General features: G+C 41.7%; 2 protein-coding genes across 2 annotated transcripts; both read right to left on the minus strand.

Moving 5' to 3' along the window:
• Nucleotides 1–588: 588 nt before the first annotated feature.
• On the minus strand, nt 589–6,039 carry slc35b2 (solute carrier family 35 member B2). The gene is made up of 4 exons (XM_079180862.1): nt 5,858–6,039; nt 4,394–4,581; nt 4,108–4,268; nt 589–2,940 (listed from the first exon to the last, which is right to left on the minus strand). Exons 1-4 carry the CDS (start codon nt 5,875–5,877, stop codon nt 2,008–2,010), a joined length of 1,302 nt encoding a protein of 433 aa, XP_079036988.1. The 5' UTR covers nt 5,878–6,039; the 3' UTR covers nt 589–2,007.
• Nucleotides 6,040–8,023: 1,984 nt separating this feature from the next.
• On the minus strand, nt 8,024–16,124 carry nfkbie (nuclear factor of kappa light polypeptide gene enhancer in B-cells inhibitor, epsilon). The gene is made up of 6 exons (XM_079179857.1): nt 15,433–16,124; nt 12,323–12,425; nt 10,921–11,131; nt 10,344–10,432; nt 9,323–9,571; nt 8,024–8,926 (listed from the first exon to the last, which is right to left on the minus strand). The coding sequence occupies exons 1-6, from the start codon at nt 15,750–15,752 to the stop codon at nt 8,858–8,860; spliced, it is 1,041 nt and encodes a 346-aa protein (XP_079035983.1). The 5' UTR covers nt 15,753–16,124; the 3' UTR covers nt 8,024–8,857.
• Nucleotides 16,125–16,934: the final 810 nt, after the last annotated feature.

The following is a 16,934-nucleotide window of genomic DNA, read 5'->3' on the forward strand; positions in this document are numbered from 1 at the left end:
TGCTGCAATGCACCGAACTCCCCAAGTCAGTTAAACAATTACAGCTGAAATGTGTTACTTCTACTGTGCCGCCATGTTTAGCCACATTAGCTTTGCACATTAGCGTCCGTCCCACTTTGGTCCAGTCTGATAGAACTGTTGGATGGACTGCCATAACATTTTGTACATATTAAAGTTTTTTTTTCTGGTGGAAAAAAAGTTAAATAAAAATAAATAAATCACCAACACTTTTGCTGCATCCATCTTATTTACCCTTTTCCGCCAGAATTGTTTTTATTTAGAATTATTTTTTTTAATTGCTGCCGGTAATGGGCTTCCATATGTACTTCTGCAAAATCGTTGAAATCATTTTTACTCTCTTCTATGTGGATGCATTTTAAAGTTCAATTGTTAAAACTCTGCTCATTCGTTTCTTTTGTTGACATTCATTATACGTAAACCTAAAGCACTTTTCGGTGCAGTTTGTGTCTGAACGGTGCAACATTAAAAAAAGGTTCATTGTATTACCTGCAAAGCGCACAGCACCGGCAAATTCTGTCGCACGAGCAAAATCACACCCCTTCACTTCATAGTGTTAAGTTAATTTAATATGTTTTATTATTAATCCAGTTACCAGAGGAAATAGAATGATAAAAACAAAGTACCAGTAAAATTGCACTTCCCTTGTATGCATTCTGTCCTGCAAACTCCCCCTGGGCCAACATCATCTTCACATCCTTATGACGGCAATGATCTTCATCATCACCATCATCCACTCAGTGTTCTTCCAAACATTCACATGTGACGGTGAAAACCCATGAAGCAGTCCTTTTACAAAAGTACACGACAGACAAGTTGGAAATAAACAATGACTAAGAGATATATTTACAAGACTTTTAAGCCCAAAGTTAAAATATTAAGTAGAATCTGTGTTGAGAGGACAACAACAAAAAAAAAAAAAGGTTTTCTGTAAAATAACACCGTGCAAAAAGTACCCACAGGTTCGCTGATGTCGGGGTAAAATTATACAATTTATAAGAAGTGCGCTCTTTATTACACAAACTGTTGTTTACCACCCTCTATTACAGACGGCGGCCCCTGTAACATGTTGATACACCTTAAATGAAACAGTAACATGTGCATCATGTTTACAGCTTTACAAGATATAAATCCCACATAAAGACCCCTGCTCTCCAACACGGAGGACTGAGACAAGCGTCTGGCTGTTGTGACCGAAAGACAACTCAACAGGTAGAAAGTTTCAGCCGTTACTGAAGTCTCGTTCAAATACTTGGGATAAAGTTGGGAAAAAAAAGGACCCGTGAGCAGGATTTAGTGTAATCTAGTGAAGTTAGAATTCAAGCTCCCACGTTAAGGCCCTCTCCAGAGCACCAGGGTTTGGTTTGTTCTCGGCTCCGGTAGAAACACGGCGGGCTCTGTGAAAGAGGACCCGCTCTCCCTATGTTGATATGAATGGCTCATTCTAAGCTAACGGAAAAAAACAACGATTCTTTTACACTTTATACACTCGTGAAAACATAATATTGAATATCATGCTCCATTTCTGGCAGTAGATCCCCCTAAATCCTACACACTAGTCCCTTTGAGTCATTCATGTTTGAAAATGAAGGCTTAGCCGTACACCTCAACATTTTTTCGGAATTTTTTTCATTTGGCTGCACAAGCCACGTACGCTGGGTTTAGGACAAAAATATTCTACTGTTTTAAGTGTGAAATTGGTGAAGAGGCAGTTTGCAAAGTCTATGGTCTGGGACTCGTGTATAAGACAATCTTACAGGCACTCAAAACTTCTGTGACTGCTGACGTGACAAATCACATGGACCCCTTGGGGGCATCTTGGTGTAAGTGTCAAAACTTCAAAATCCCTTTCTGTACCATTGCTAAGAAAAATGAAAAAAACAAATGAAAAAGAACAGTAAAAAACAAACAAACCAACCCGATACACACACAAAATAGACAAAAAGCACCACAGAAAACGTGGTCTCAGTTCGGTGCGACTTCAGAGTGCTACACCTTCTGCGGGGGCGGCAGTGTTGACCGCCGACCCGACTTCATGCGGCTACGTGCGTACACCCGCAAGAAAAGTGCCAAGAAAACTACCCCGACGCCAAATCCACCCACTATGGTAACGGCGTGACCGTACAGGAAACAAGAGAGGAGGATGGCGATCGCCTGCCGCAGGGTCATAATGATGGTGAAGACTGCGGCACCAAACTGGTTGATGGTGTAGAAGATGAAGAGCTGGCCGCACGCCGAGCACACGGACAGCAACACGGCGTGAAAGGCAAACTCGGAGTGGCGCGTCATGAAAGCCACCGAGTCGAAAAACGCACCCTGCTCAAGCAGCGAGCCGACGGTGAAGAGGCAGGAGAAGAGGTTCACCCCGAACATCATCTGCACCGCCGACATTTTGTACTTGAACAGGTTGTCCTGCCAGTTGGAGGTGAAGCTGTCGAAGACGATGTAGCCGACGAGGATGACGACCCCGCTGAAGGTGGTGACGGTGGACGGGTGCTTGCTGGGCGTGCTGGACAGCAGGAACATGCTGACGCCCATTGAGATCAGCACGGCGGTAAAGTACTCCCAGTATTCGTAGCTCTTGTGGGAGACGAGCTTGCCCATGAGCATGACGGGGATGACCTTGGAGGCCTTGGCCAGGACTTGAGTGGGGAAGCTTATGTACTTGAGGGCCTCGTACTGGCACCAGCTGCTCATGATGTTGGAGAGCGAGGCGAAGGAGTACTTGTACATGGGTGCTCCGTGGCGAGGCTGCTTGAACAGGAGGCACCACAGGCCCGACACGGTCAGCGCCAGGATACGGTTCATGAAGACCAAGAACTGAGAGTCCTTGAATTTCTCGCCCTCGTCTTCTGGAGTCGTGGCGCCATAGGAACGCGTCATCACCCTCTCTTGCAGGACTCCCCATGTCAGGTACGATACCTAAGAAGAAGAAAACTGACGTAAGCATTTCAAGAGTGTTCTTGTACTTGGTAAAAGTTGCGCATTGAAGTTGATTCTTGACTTTCGAGCTTAGATTATGTTGTAGAAAGTAATGCATTTGGGTAGTTTAGCTTTCTTTTGGCTGTGAAGTGATCCCTTACTAACGCGACACTGAAGTCAACGAGGTATCAGTTGGTTCAAACTACATGTAAATACCAGGATGTATCCGTGTGCCATAGCCTCACAAGGACACGCTGTCCAGGGAAACAAAAAGATGGAATTTTGTACTAAAAAGACTTTTATAAAGATATCCATCTGATTTGGTGAACTCAAACGTAAAGGTGCCAAACAATTGAGAGCATAACTACTGCCTCTCAACATGGCTACGGCGGTGCTAACAGCGCTAACTAAAGCAACAGTGCTGACGGAGCTAACAGTGTTCACCTGAGAAAAAAACGGAGTGTTGGCACTAAACTAAACGGCGACTGTGAGCTAACCAGAGGGGGAACGCTCACGTGCACAAACACGAAGCAAAAGGCACGCGGGGCCAAAGAGGCTCCGATTACAACACGCAGAGGGAGAGTACCGTCATTCTCTGCTCATGTAGACATTGATCTACTATATCTTTACATTAAAAATAGTTTTTTGATGCCGTTTCTTTTCTCTGAATGGCAAATAAAGAACCTTTAACGGCAGAACTTTACAGTGCATTTTTGCACAAAACAAGGTGTGTGGATTTCTTTTGGCTCCTTAGCTACTTATTGATCCATGAAGTTCACGGCTTAACTTTATGTACACTAAGACGCTCTGAGCTGAGGGTGCCTGCAGAGTTGGGTGATGATTTATTATGGGTTTGTCACAGCAAGCGAACCCTGTCACATTAGGTGTGGTCATTTGGTCCATTGTTAATAGTACAACTTGGGCCCATCCTTTGACGTAGCGCTCCGTTTGGTAGGTGGCGAAGTTACGGGCCTGCACCAGTTTCCCAGCACCTCCCTTTATACAAACTTCACTTAAGCATCTTTTAAAATAGCGAGAGTCAAGCTGAGAGCAGAGCAAACTGTAAAACAAACATAAAACAAACTCTCCCACAGCTGCACAAACAGAGTAAGACAGTGCATGGTATTAATGGGATTAGACCACATGCAGCTGTTGAAGGATCCTCACCTGAAGTCCGGCAGCACAGAAGATTAATTTGACGACCTGTCTGACCGACGAGCCGGAATCACCATCGTTCCTGGGTGCAAGTGACACGTCATCCAACAGACCTGTTTTGGCCTCACTGCCAAACACACAGGTCTTTATGACAGGGAAACAAAACCCGTTACCTGAAAGACAACATTAAAAAAACAAAATGATTGAACTTGACATCAAGGTGGTCAGGAAGGAACAAGTTTGTGTTCTTTAACTGGCATGCATCTCCAAATTAGACGTCTGTATCACAAGCCCAGACCTGTTTCTAAGTAGTTGGTGCGCTTGAAGTAGCTAATGAGGAAGTAGCCGGGGATGATGATGGTGGAGTATCCCAGAACGTTGACGAGGAAGCGCAAGATCCAAACATCATGCCAGCCGTCCAGTAGTGACAACTCCTCAGCAGCCACAATGGAAGGCATGAGAAGCAGCACAAATGCAGGCAAAACCCTACAGGGTGAAACAATAAGGTACATCAGACCACATCGTACACAGAGAATCACTATTCAATATTTAGCTAACTCAGACTTATTCTCTCCGTAAAACACAGTTAAGCTGATCAATACATTGCTACCCATCATTTCAATGCTAGTGATGAATATCAAGTGGTAAGGATTGTGTTTTTCATGTCTGTTTACGACTTTCTTCATGTCATCTGAATTGCTCCTGAAGCAGACAAACCTGAAGTGACATAATAACACAGCCTTTATTAACAGCACTCAAAACGTTCTTACTTAAGTAAAACTATTAAGTTAATCTTGATAACCTGTGATAAAAACCCTGGTTCTCTATGGAAAAGGTGTGCTCCTTGCTGTCGTGGCACTGACTGTGTATTGGCTTCAACCTGAGGCCGGGCCTCCTCCCAGGGGGGGGGCCTGTGAGCCTCGACTCAAACAGAGCCTCTTTGTGTGGGACCCGGCCGGCCAGCGGTCCACTGCAGAGAGACCTGGGCCCTGAACAAGCAACTTATTACATGGAGGAATGCACTGCACTGCCAACCCACAGGCTGTCACACCAAAAGCACACAGAGACAGCTGCCAAAAATGTACCTGAGGAGTGAGAGGGCTGGTGTCTTGCAAGATTAACGCTTTGTGACAGAAGATAATATGACAACATCCCCTCGTTTACCAGTCCCACATGTTAATATACCACGCTGCTGATGGGTGTGGTCTGTATTAATAAATCTATTCATAGTAAACACATCAGTTGGAAGGGAAACGAGCCAACCCGGTGTTGCACCAAATGATGTGACCCATCAGATGATCTTGCTTGTACAGTACTTTCAGCCTTATTGCCACTGCAGTGTTTTAATCACATTATCATATTTTGATGAGTGTTAACAAATAGGGTGACTCCATTTAAGTTAGAGGTATAAGTGCTCTACACTTTAGCTTCACAGCCATCAAGATATGAGACTCTCTGGGAGACAGTTTCTATTAACGCTCATCAAAGTAATACAGTATCATATTAAACACATGCAGTAGGAACATAAAGCTAACTTAGGACAGCTACTATTCGTGTCACAGATTTTTTTTTAGCTAGCAGGTTGTTTGCAGACTTCAAAAACACGTTGATCGTCAAAGTGATAACGAATAACTGAAATGAACAGTTAACCGACGTGACTGCCACGCTGACAAGTATACAAGTCAACAGTCAGCCGAGCATATCCACACCTAAAACTCATATTTTCCAGTTAGCTAACGTTACTATTGATCTCCAGCGTTACCTCCATGAAAAAGATGGCATCTTCCCCCCCCTCTCTGTGGCCCGACACCCGGCGACAGAATCAAACGTCTCCGCTGTGACAGAGCATGAAGCCGCACGAACCCGGCTGGTAACGATATATTGAAAATAAAGGATTGTCTTCTTTCGGACTAGCCGCTTTTAGCTCTGATGTCTTCAACTTATCCTCCTCAATGGCCGATGTGTTGGTTCCGGTTGGTTCACTTGGGCAGGAAAAAAAAAAAAGGCTTCTTCCTCTCTGCTCAACGCCGGAGGATGGAGAACAGTGCCCGCCCGGCGACCCTGACCCCTGTAGGTGTGGAGGAGTAACTGCAATCAGAGGAATAACTACTAGTTAGATAGAGGGAGCTAGGTAAGATAGGTAAACACAAGGTGGAACATTATGTATGTTTAGGTTCAGTCAAATGCAAAGCTTTTAACCTGGCGCTGCTGCCTCCCTGTGGTCCTCAAACTCCAGGAACACAAGTTAAGTAGTTAAAATAAACATTAAAATGCACACATTAAGGAGAAATAATAAGATAGTGACACAATACACATAAGAATACAGCAGAGAATACAGCAATAAAAGTGTCTATTTTGCAGAGTGAGTATCATTACTTTGCATACTCAGCTGACAATATAATTTACATAAGTAACAATTTAAATTTGTTTTTCACAGCAGACATAGCAGTGAAAGATGATACTGTTCATGATGACTCTGTTCCATTAAAGTAAGCATATGACATGTCACAATGTCATCTGTGGAACAGGTCAATGCAGGAGTTTTACTTGTAACGGAGTGAATTTTATATTATATTTCCACTTTATTTCCTCAAGTGAAGGATCTTCTCCCACCCCTGCTTTTATGATACATATTCTATAATTTGTCTTGCCCTTACACGCTTTTTATCAGAATTACTTGGTCTACCAGAAGTTGAACTATGCGTCGGCTTGGCCTGCATGTTAAAGAAACACTACATTATACACATTTACAACTTTACTTTATTTATTTATTTTTGCAACTAGCTGTTGACATGTATTTCATCTTCTTTTTGTTATTTCCAACATTACTAACAGCAGCATTTGATCTACATGGCTGATGTAAAATGAGAACATTATTAAATGTTTTGAGGTTTTATTTTTTGCAGAAGAAAAAAAGATTTGATTCGCAATAACAAAAAAGACTCAACTAATGCCACTAGTATTGGACATTAACTAACGCTCACAGACATCAGACATTAAGACATCACAGTTTTAATGATGCAATATTAAAACAAACACCGTGCTCATTTAAAGAAGGAAAACATGCAGTATTACTGAAGAGAAACTCTCATCACCTTTGTTTTTAACATAGCCCATGGCAACACCAGCATAACCTACAGTACAGTGTATTAATAGCACAAGTAGCTTCAGGCTCAATGGGGAAGTAGGTACAGTTTCACAACTCTGTTCTAGCCGTTTACCACAGAGGTTTGTCTAGAAGCTGTTACCATAATAACTTGTATTTCTGCACATGAATCTGCCACCGTTTACCTGGCCAGAGGAAAGATCAATGATTGCCTCAGATAAAGTTAAGTGTAATTAGTTGGGTTTTTCTTATGACCTTTGGCAAGCTTATTATTCAGCCTGCTATGCTGTTGGTATGTGCTTAGAAAAGAGATACAGCTGAGTGGAATTTCCCGCCGCTCCACAGTCATTGTGTTATAGGAGCCATGAGGAAGAAGCCACTTACAGGAAAACAAAAGATACACCTAACAAAAGCAGCTGACAGGAAACGAAGAACAGAACTCTGTGTTTTCATGAAAGAGCTTTGTCATAAAGTGCGCGCTGTACTCTATCACTCTCGTGATTTACTGGATAGACATTGGTAAAAGTAAAAAAAGCAAAGAACAAAAGAATACAGATATTTACAGATGAGCTTCAAGGGGCTCCAAAAGCTCATTCAATTACCAAACCTCTCTTTTCCTTAAAATGGCAAATACAATTTACATTTATTCTGTCTTTATAAAGGTTTCTGATAAACCTGCTGCTACCACTGCAGAGCAGACGTTGGACAATGAGTTTGGGTGTGTTCAGATATCACAAATATCACCGATGCTCCTAAACACAGCTTAAAATGTCCCCAAAATTCCCTCTACCCAGAAAAAAAAAGCACAATATGCGAGCAATGTGAGTTTTTTTCTATTTTATTACAAAATAAACAAACTGCTTATATTAACTAAACAGGGCAGAGTAATTACACACCAAAGTAAATGAACAGCTACTGCAGATTAAGGACTAGATGAGATAAATAGAGAAAACTGCTTCACAACATGAAGTAGTAAACCTAAAGAAAATCAAAAGGATGAAGCTGCATTTTGTGTCATATATTACATTTTTATTTGGGCTACCAGTTTTCTAATAAATAGCAGGATGTGATTAGTTTGTCTTAGTCTCTTTGGGACACACAGTTAGTTTTACATTTAGTAAATGGAACATTAATTTTGTTCCACAAAAGGACTTTCTATGGCAACAATGAAAAGCAGTGAAATTAAATGCATCATGGCACTGATGGAAGTTTGAGAAACAAAGAAATTTGAATGTTCAATTTCTAGCCATTAAAACTAGGTTAATGTGATTAAGAGGTAGAATTTTTGATGGACATTGAACATGTAGATAGACAGTTTGGCACTCGCATTGAGGCGGCTTTCGTTTCAACCCCTCCAGACGCATGCGGAAACAAGCAGAAAAATGTAACCAATGACTCAGGAACACAGACTTTTTAAATCAGTGTTCAATTAAGCAGAATCACTCTCTTTGTCAGAGGAAAGGAAGATTTATATGTGCACACATTTGTCTAGATAATGGATAAATATAAATCAAATACTGTACTACAGAAAGAGGCACTATTTAATGAAAACGTCCAACCCAAATGCAGCTGTTTTTTTCTTTCTTTTTTTTATAAATCAAAACGTTTCAGCCGCAGTAAAGCTCCAGAAGACTGTTGTTAAGCCTTTGAGCCAACTCAAAACTTCACACTGACCACCGACCTCCCGGAGATCTGGATGTCATCAAAAGGAAAGAGAGCCAGAATCTGAAAGACAAGGATACAAGAAGTCACATTTATTTCACTTACGGTCTGTTGCAGTCCTCACAAAATGACAGGAAACCCTAAATACCTGACACCCAGTATGAATACAAGTATTGCAGTTAAAGTCATGGAAGTAAAGATGAGAATAAATGCTGTTGAACTTGTATCCCTATACAGTAGCACACAATACATTCTGAAGAGTGTACACTTAAAGGATAGGGCTGGTGTTATTCTACACATTTTATTGATGTCATCAAATTCCATGAAAAGACCAAAACACCGACTTGTCTACCCTGTCTGGTGCACTCAGTCCCAAAATCATTTCCTTCTACTGAATCCATGAATCTTTAAAAACGACTGACAACTGTATTCCTGTAACCGTCAATCACAATAACTTACGTCATCATTGCCGTCAGCCAGATCCAGCGCCGTTTCGTCCTCCATGTTTCGCAGCATCGTGTCAGCGCCAGACTGGCAGAGGAGGTGTGCGATGGCGGCGTCCTGTCTCCCCACTGCGAGGTGCAGGGGCGTGCAGCCGTTAAACATGGCGGCATCCACGTTGGCCCCCCTGCTGAGCAGCAGCTTCACTGATGTGATGTCATGCAGCTCGGCGGCGAGATGAAGCGCCGTTTTCCCGCTGGTACCTTCCTGCGAGAGGCGTAGGCGGAGAAAACAGTAATGAGAAATTCCAGAGTTACACAAATGGGACAATACCAGAAAGAAAGTCAATTACATTTTGTGTTGTTTTGTATTTTTCTGTTTGAAAGTATGGACATATTTCTATTATTTAGCATTCTGCAAGCTTGGAAGAAAAGGATGTAGTAAGTAACAATAAGAATTATTATTATTATTATTATTATTATTATAATAACTAAAATGAATGTAAGGCACAGCGATATCTTTGACTGGTGATTTAAACTGAGAGGAATGTCTGTGCTAGTTTCGGGACCGTTCCCTTCCATCAATAGAAAGTTAAGAGTGGCTGGCCAGCCTAATCATATCCCAAATCTAATTATGTCTCCATCCTACGGGAAGCCCTGAGCTCAGCTCATATCACTATCAGCATTGCACGGGTGCAGCAGATTTATAGACGAGAACACAACATAAGGCCAGGAGCAGTAAACACAGTGCGATTATAAATACTGGAACACTACTGGAACATCCTACCCAGAAACCAATTGAAAAAACTTTTTTGTTCTTCAAAATATAAGCTGAGAGAGACGACACATAGCTTAGATCTTATAAGTGGCAGGTCAGGGTCAGCTGGCTGCAGGTAGAAGCTTACTGGGACAATCTGAAGCTGATTTAAACGATAATTTCACACCAAATTACATAGAAACAGAAGCATTCTAGCTTTGTTGTTAAAAATGATAACGAGCCAGGTGATGTAGTTCAGTAAGGAGTCATTTCACAGACTAACCTGGATATTCAAGTCTGCTCCCTTTTTCCCCAGGAGCTTCATAATCTGATGTTGCCTGTTCAGCGCAGCCAAGTGAAGACAGGCAAGACCTGCAAGGACACACCTTGTTTCAAATATGGAACGTGGGGTTCATTTTGAGGTCATAAGAGATAGAAAAATGTAAAAAGTACGTTTTTCCAAAAATCAAACTGAAAACATGCTGCAGATCAAAAAACGACAAATTGGTTTTGCAAACACGCCACATCTGTGCTACTCTTGCAACTGTTTCTATTTATAAACAAAGCTTTAACCAGAAAATACACATCCACATTTGATTTGCCCCAAAGTGCTGAAGCTAGAGAGTTAGCAAAACCGCATTTGACAGATTTATTTAAATGATGATGTTTCCTTTCATGCTATATTGGTTTAGCAATTTCCTTGAAATATCTGACAACATTAAAAGACAAGTCTTGGCCTAAACGCACCAAAAGGCTATGACATATTTGGACACACATAATCTGGGAAGTTCAAATTGAGATACCCACGGACAAATAATCGGCTGATTAAGGCGCTGCAGCAGTTAAGTCTTGTTCCTCACCTCTCCAGTTCTGGGTCTCGAGGACCGGCGCCAGCTTGCTGGGGGAAACCTCTCTGGTAATTTCGGTGGCGCACTCCGTCTGCCCATGCTGGCAGGCCACATGCAGCGCTGTGTTCCCCTCCTGGTCCTGCAGCTCCAAACTGGCCCCTTTCTCCACCAGGCCCTTCACCACGTCTGTCAGGTTCAGGTAGGTGGCCAGGTGCAAAGGGCTCTGAGGATCACAACGAAGAAAAGGATGAGCAACGCTATCAAAACTGCAGGTCTCTGTTTGAATTAAATACCATTTATTTATCATAACCAATGCAAGCCAGGATGTTAGGTCAATAACGTGATTGATTGAGTAATTGATTGAAGATAGATGATAGAAGAAGTTGGACAAAATAAAGAATTTGAAGACACTTTTCACCATTTTCTGACATTTCTTCCACAAGGTCTCATCAAAAAATGTAAAATCATTATTTTACAATGTCAAGAGCAGATAGTTGCCGAGGTTTCTTTGTAGTTATTGTCCTTTAACTCTGCCTATTTTACTTCAGTCACTGCTTTTCCCAGAATGCCTTTGAACTACCACCAGAGAACCTCTTCCTGTGTAGAGCATCAATGAAATCCAGCTGTTGGTGATACGTATGAATACAGAAAATACAGAGAATATAATAAAGCTGAGAAAGTGAGAGTTGCACCTTCGGTCCAAATCAAACAGGTGCTTGTGTTCGCACTGCAGTCTGATCTACTGAGGCCAACGGGGGAGTAGAATTAGAGCTCTATGATGGCTTTCATTTAGGAGTATAATTTATCATCAGTAGGACTGAATTGCATCTGTGCAACACACAGTAAAACTACAAAAAATGCCCAGAAATGCATCATCATTGGTTTTTCTTTTGAAAAAAACCTGACAGGGCTAAGAAGAATTCATCTTGTGAGGTCTCAAAATGACTACTGAGAGGAAATTAGGCAAACCAAAATGGCTAACTGAGTCACTGCATTAAGTGCTGAGTCTTAACTTCAGATGTTTCCTTTTGACAGTTCTGCTCAGTCTTTATTTTTGGTTTCTACACGAGCAAAGACTCCGTCTGGTCTGACATCTTGAAAGACTGGAACAATCTACACCCACATCCACACTAGGATAAACTCCACAGCTCCCTGTGGTGCCATTTCTACAGGAGGTAGAGGAGGGGAGTTTCCATTCAAAGTCCCTTATGAGTTAAAAGTGGAACCACCCACAGTGACGTCCTTGAGAGAGGACGGACTGCAAATAAAGAGGAACAGCAGCTCTCTGGAACTAATGCCACTGTTTCCACAATCAAGGCACAAGACCGCGCGGAAGTCACTTTGGATCCCAAAAAAAAATTCCAGGAGAAGCTGCAGTGTGCTTGTGTAGCGGAAAGAGTCGTGTTGCTCTTACCTGGTACAAGTTGTTTTGGATGTCCAGGACTTCTTTTGGGAATAGCTGTATCAATTGTTGAGCAATGAATCTGTCTTCATGGATGATTGCTAAGTGCAGGATTCTACAGGAGCGGAGGAGAGAAAATACAAACATCTTTATCCATCTCGATTGCAAAAAAACTAGCAAACTTAAGCTGTCGTAGATTGAGCAATCGTCGCCCACAAAAGCAGTAGTAGAGTAACGGTGCAAAAAAAAAAAATACTGCATTTCAAGAAGAGACAGAAAACGTTGCCTCACAATTTTCCTCAGTATTCATCTCAAGAGACTACCTCGAAATGTAACACCCAGTGGGCTAAATGGCGAGACTTAGTGGTTGGGGGTATTGAGCAATACAAGAATTTTTTATTTTTAAATAGCATAGAGACGTTAAAGCCACGCATTAGAAGGTGCATCCTTGTAGGCTTTAGTTGACAAAAAAAACAAAAACAAGGACACGCTAACCTCAAGCACTGAGTGGGAAGTTGTAGCAAACAAATGTGTGCAAAAAGCAGGAAATGGCAGCGAGCATTAGCGCTTAATTTAGACTAAACTAGAACAATACAAAGAGCCTCGTCTGTAAAACGATTAGAACAGATTCAAATCACATTTTAGCATCAAGTTGCCTTAAACGTCGGGCTGTATAGCAAACGCTGAACCTGACTTCTAGTCACAGAGCAGCACGAGGATGTTATTGTATTCAAGCAGACATAAATCTATGTTTCTGCAGTTACTGTGCTCTCAGCAATGAGTTTAAATGTTTATCAATTCAGAGAGCTCTCTTTCTTTATCTATGTCTTATTGATTGGTTGATCAATAAAATCTACTTGTATTATCTTGCTGCAATGATGATTATGATCCTCGTTTGATTATTTAATATAAGTGGAATAAAGTTAACGACTGTTAATCATTCAAAATGTGTTTGAATGTATTTCATTGGGACACAAAACATTATATCAGGGGTTGGAATCAAAGGGTAAGTCACGATATGAGACGACCGCGATATGTAGCCAAAGCCTCAGATTAAAGATTATTTTACAGATTTCTTGCAATAAGTGGAAGTAAACCACTATTTTTATTATTGACAAGATTTTGCATCTTTTTTTTCAATTAGCTGGTATTAATTTCACAAATGTTCGCATTTTCTGCTTTTCTAAATTAAAGCAAACTGAAGAACTTTGAGTTTTGTTCGGTTTGAACTTTGATTGAATTGGACTATGGCCTCTTTCTGTATTATCTGGTGTTTTATAGACTAAACAACTCATCAATTAATCAAGAACAGGATTGATCATTAGTTGCAGCCCTAAATACAACTGAACCAGTGTGTGCAGTATATATCATTTACTTTTTTTAAACACAACAAAAACATAGCAGCTACAAGTAAGTTCAGACCAATTTCAAACCATAAAAAACTAGAAAAAGCTGAACGGAGAGAAAACTGCACAGTTTTCCGATTCAAATATCTGTGTTGAATAGAAATGAATCCATCAATAAATGATCTCAATATTGGTATAGGTGTACTGATAACGTGTCCCACAGGAAAGTACCATAATCAGTTTAAAGTCACCACTGCCTGATTTAAATGTCTGCAGAATAATAGATCTGCCAACCAACTGTTGTAGCCCTGTGAGCAAACCTCTTTGTGTGGAAGGGACTTCCTGGTTTGAGTAAGACTTGAATGAATAAAGAAAAAAATCCCACGGGGGGGGGGGGGGAGAAACAAGTCCTGTTTGCATGATTCTGTCTCAGTGTAAGCAGCACAGTGTGGTGTGTTTCAGGTGTCTTTCTCCCCCCTCACAGGTATCTATAGTTAGGGTGCGAGAATGAAACCATGTGGCCCCAACAACAAGCAAGCGGAAATGAAAAGAGGTCAGAGACACAACAACACTTCTACAATAGCGAGGACGACGTCAATCACTGGATTACACTAAGAGCGCTGCAGGAGCGGTGAGCAGGCCCGCTTTCACGTCGAAAAGACTGATGACTTGGCAACATGGGATGACATGAGCTGATCAGAATGCGTGTGATAGGTCAGGGTGTCTGCAAATAAAAACCAGCAGTTTCATTGACGCATACTGAGAAATGAATGGCGGCAAAGAGCCATTGTGACAGGTCACCAACTGACATAGATGTGTGGTGTGGCAGAAGTAAAGATTGTGGGACCATGCACACGCCGTCCTGTACTGATCAACAAGTTTCTGGGATCAAAAAGCTGCCTCACAGCATGTGCTTTGTCTGTGCTGCATGGGGAAGTCCAGGCCTTTTTGTTTCACTTCTGTTTTCTCACTGAGAAAACGCCTCACAGCAGTCCGTCCACATTCATGACAAAGACAAAGTTCAGTACAAAAAGTGCAGTATCACAGCGCTCTGAAATCCCCCTACAGAACCAGTATCACACGAAGAATTGGGCCTACAAACTCTATGTCGTCTACAGACACCATTGACTTCCATTTATGGGTATTTTAAAATCATCTCATCATCTCCAGTGGAATAAAAGATCATTTATTTTTAGCAGCCATTAGAGCTGGAACAACAGAAAATGAACCAGCAACGTGTTTGATAATTTAGGGTCATTTTAAAGCAGCAATGCTTCTCAAATGGGAGGATTTTCTGTTTTAGAACATTTTAAAATTAATATGTAAGTGTTTTGGGCTGTTAGTCAGATAACACAATACATTTAAAAAGGTGTCCTCTTGGACTTTGGGAACTTAAGAGGGGATTTCTTTTTTGGTATTTTCTGACATTTTATTGATTAAACAGAAAAATCGATGGTTTAAATAATAATTAGTTGCAGCCCTCACCACAAGTGCTAATAGTGTAACAAGAAAGCAGCTGAAGTGGAAATTTAAAATACATTCACGAGACATGATGATACAAAATTCTGAGGTAAATTTAACGGTCTCTTTTTCCAACTTTGGCCATTTTGGGATAGACTAGCCTACTGCAGACTACTACATGAGAGGCAAACATTATTGGTGAAAAATGTGGTTTAAAAAAAAACTGTGCAGTTTGCAACAGTGGGGCGTTGAGCACGCTCAGAGAAGCTGTGCTCGTGCATAAGAAATTGAGAAAAATGAACAAAAAAAACATACGTGTCTCCATCTTCAGTGATAGTTGTGAGCAAGTTCTCCTCCTGTTCCGTGAGTTCAGAGCTCTGTGCTCGCTCCTCCTGGGCGCTGGAGAGCGTGCAGCCCCCTACTATCTCCGACAGACTCTCCACCGTGATGGACGAGGAGCCGTAGGCTGAGTCCAGGCGGTCCTCTCCGGTGGGACACTTGTCCCTCGGCCCGCTGAAGTCGGCGCTCGGCTCGCGGCGCTCCTCCGACTTCAGTATGGAGCGGTACGAGTCAATACCCGAGTCCGTGCGGTTATCCTCCAGCAAGTCATCTTTCCTACAGTCGTCGCTCGCCATGGTAGTGGTGGCGTCGCTGGGCTTTCCCCTCCCTCCTTCCGCGAGGATTTAAAGGCTACTATCGGTTGCTCTCCGTGATGTGACCGTACTCCGCGGACAGCCTACTGACACCTGAGGAAACCACCGCTCCTTTGTAAAACCAGAGGAATGAGCCGCTTCGTTTCATGCCACTAACCGATAATGCATTACCTCACAGCAACAGGCCTTCGCTCCTAATCGATTATATATGTTTTATAAAGTTTCAAACTATGGTATGGTAATTCCAAACTTCGTGAAAAGGGTTAAAATCAAGCTAAAACTAGAGAAGCGGCCGTCCGTCGTCGAGATATCCGGTAACAGCGTGAGCTCCAGGCAGAGCAATGAAAGGCGAAGCTGTTTTTGTCAAGCGGGGGAATCCCCAGTGCGCGTGAGCAAACGTACACATGCATACACTCTCGCGCCACACATAACTTGAACTGGAAGAGCGTCAAGATTCAACTGTCAAAGTAATAGCGGAAGTGATGAGATTTTCAGAATAAGACTGTATTAAAAAATCACCACAACTTCTGTGGGTCTAGCTCTGAGTTTATTGAACTAACTAAGTAAAAAAGGTTATACTTTAAATCACAACTAATCATTTAGCAAGATATACGACGTTAACTTTATTCATCCCAAGGGAAATTGTTTAGCTACAGCAGATTGAGTATAAAATATAAAGTACAAATAAGCAATATAAAAATATAAATACGGTACAAATCCAAAATATTCACAATGCCAAACGTATTAACAGGTTAAAGGCAAGGATCATTCTTGGTGAGTTGCATATAGATATGAGTAATGATGACATAAAGTCATAATCTTTACTGTAGCAGGCGTGTCACTGTTTGCAGCATGAAACCACAGACACGTTATTATTCAAATGATTAACCAGAACAAGCTAGTTTACATAGATCTTACTGAAACATAAAACATATTTTATTTATCTCTGTCATAAAAGGGATGAAAAGTTCCTATTTGCCCCATATTCTCTGTCTTGGGTAGAGACCTACAAGAAAAGATAATATATGTAAGCAGAGTTTACATTTCTGACCTCCCAAAAGTTCAGGAATAACCCAGCTATCATTTATTTTTTCCTTTACCGTCTTGAAAATGCTTTTTGTGGTTTGGCCATTAGAGGGCTCACGACCGCTGAGGGCCAGATTC

The sequence above is a fragment of the Pholis gunnellus genome, assembly GCF_910591455.1.
Source record: "Pholis gunnellus genome assembly, chromosome: 19".
NCBI lineage: Eukaryota > Metazoa > Chordata > Actinopteri > Perciformes > Pholidae > Pholis > Pholis gunnellus.

Excerpts from the sequence above, each read along its gene's own strand:
- slc35b2 (XM_079180862.1), bottom strand. The coding sequence starts at position 5,877 with ATGCCATCTTTTTCATGGAG. Across the intron at positions 4,582-5,857 it reads ATGCCATCTTTTTCATGGAG|GGTTTTGCCTGCATTTGTGC; the intron begins GTAACGCTGGAG and ends TTCACCCTGTAG. Across the intron at positions 2,941-4,107 it reads TCTGTGCTGCCGGACTTCAG|GTATCGTACCTGACATGGGG; the intron begins GTGAGGATCCTT and ends TCTTCTTCTTAG.
- nfkbie (XM_079179857.1), bottom strand. The coding sequence starts at position 15,752 with ATGGCGAGCGACGACTGTAGGAAAGATGACTTGCTGGAGGATAACCGC. Across the intron at positions 11,132-12,322 it reads TCCAAAACAACTTGTACCAG|AGCCCTTTGCACCTGGCCAC; the intron begins GTAAGAGCAACA and ends TGTGATCCTCAG. Across the intron at positions 9,572-10,343 it reads GAGCAGACTTGAATATCCAG|GAAGGTACCAGCGGGAAAAC; the intron begins GTTAGTCTGTGA and ends CGCCTCTCGCAG.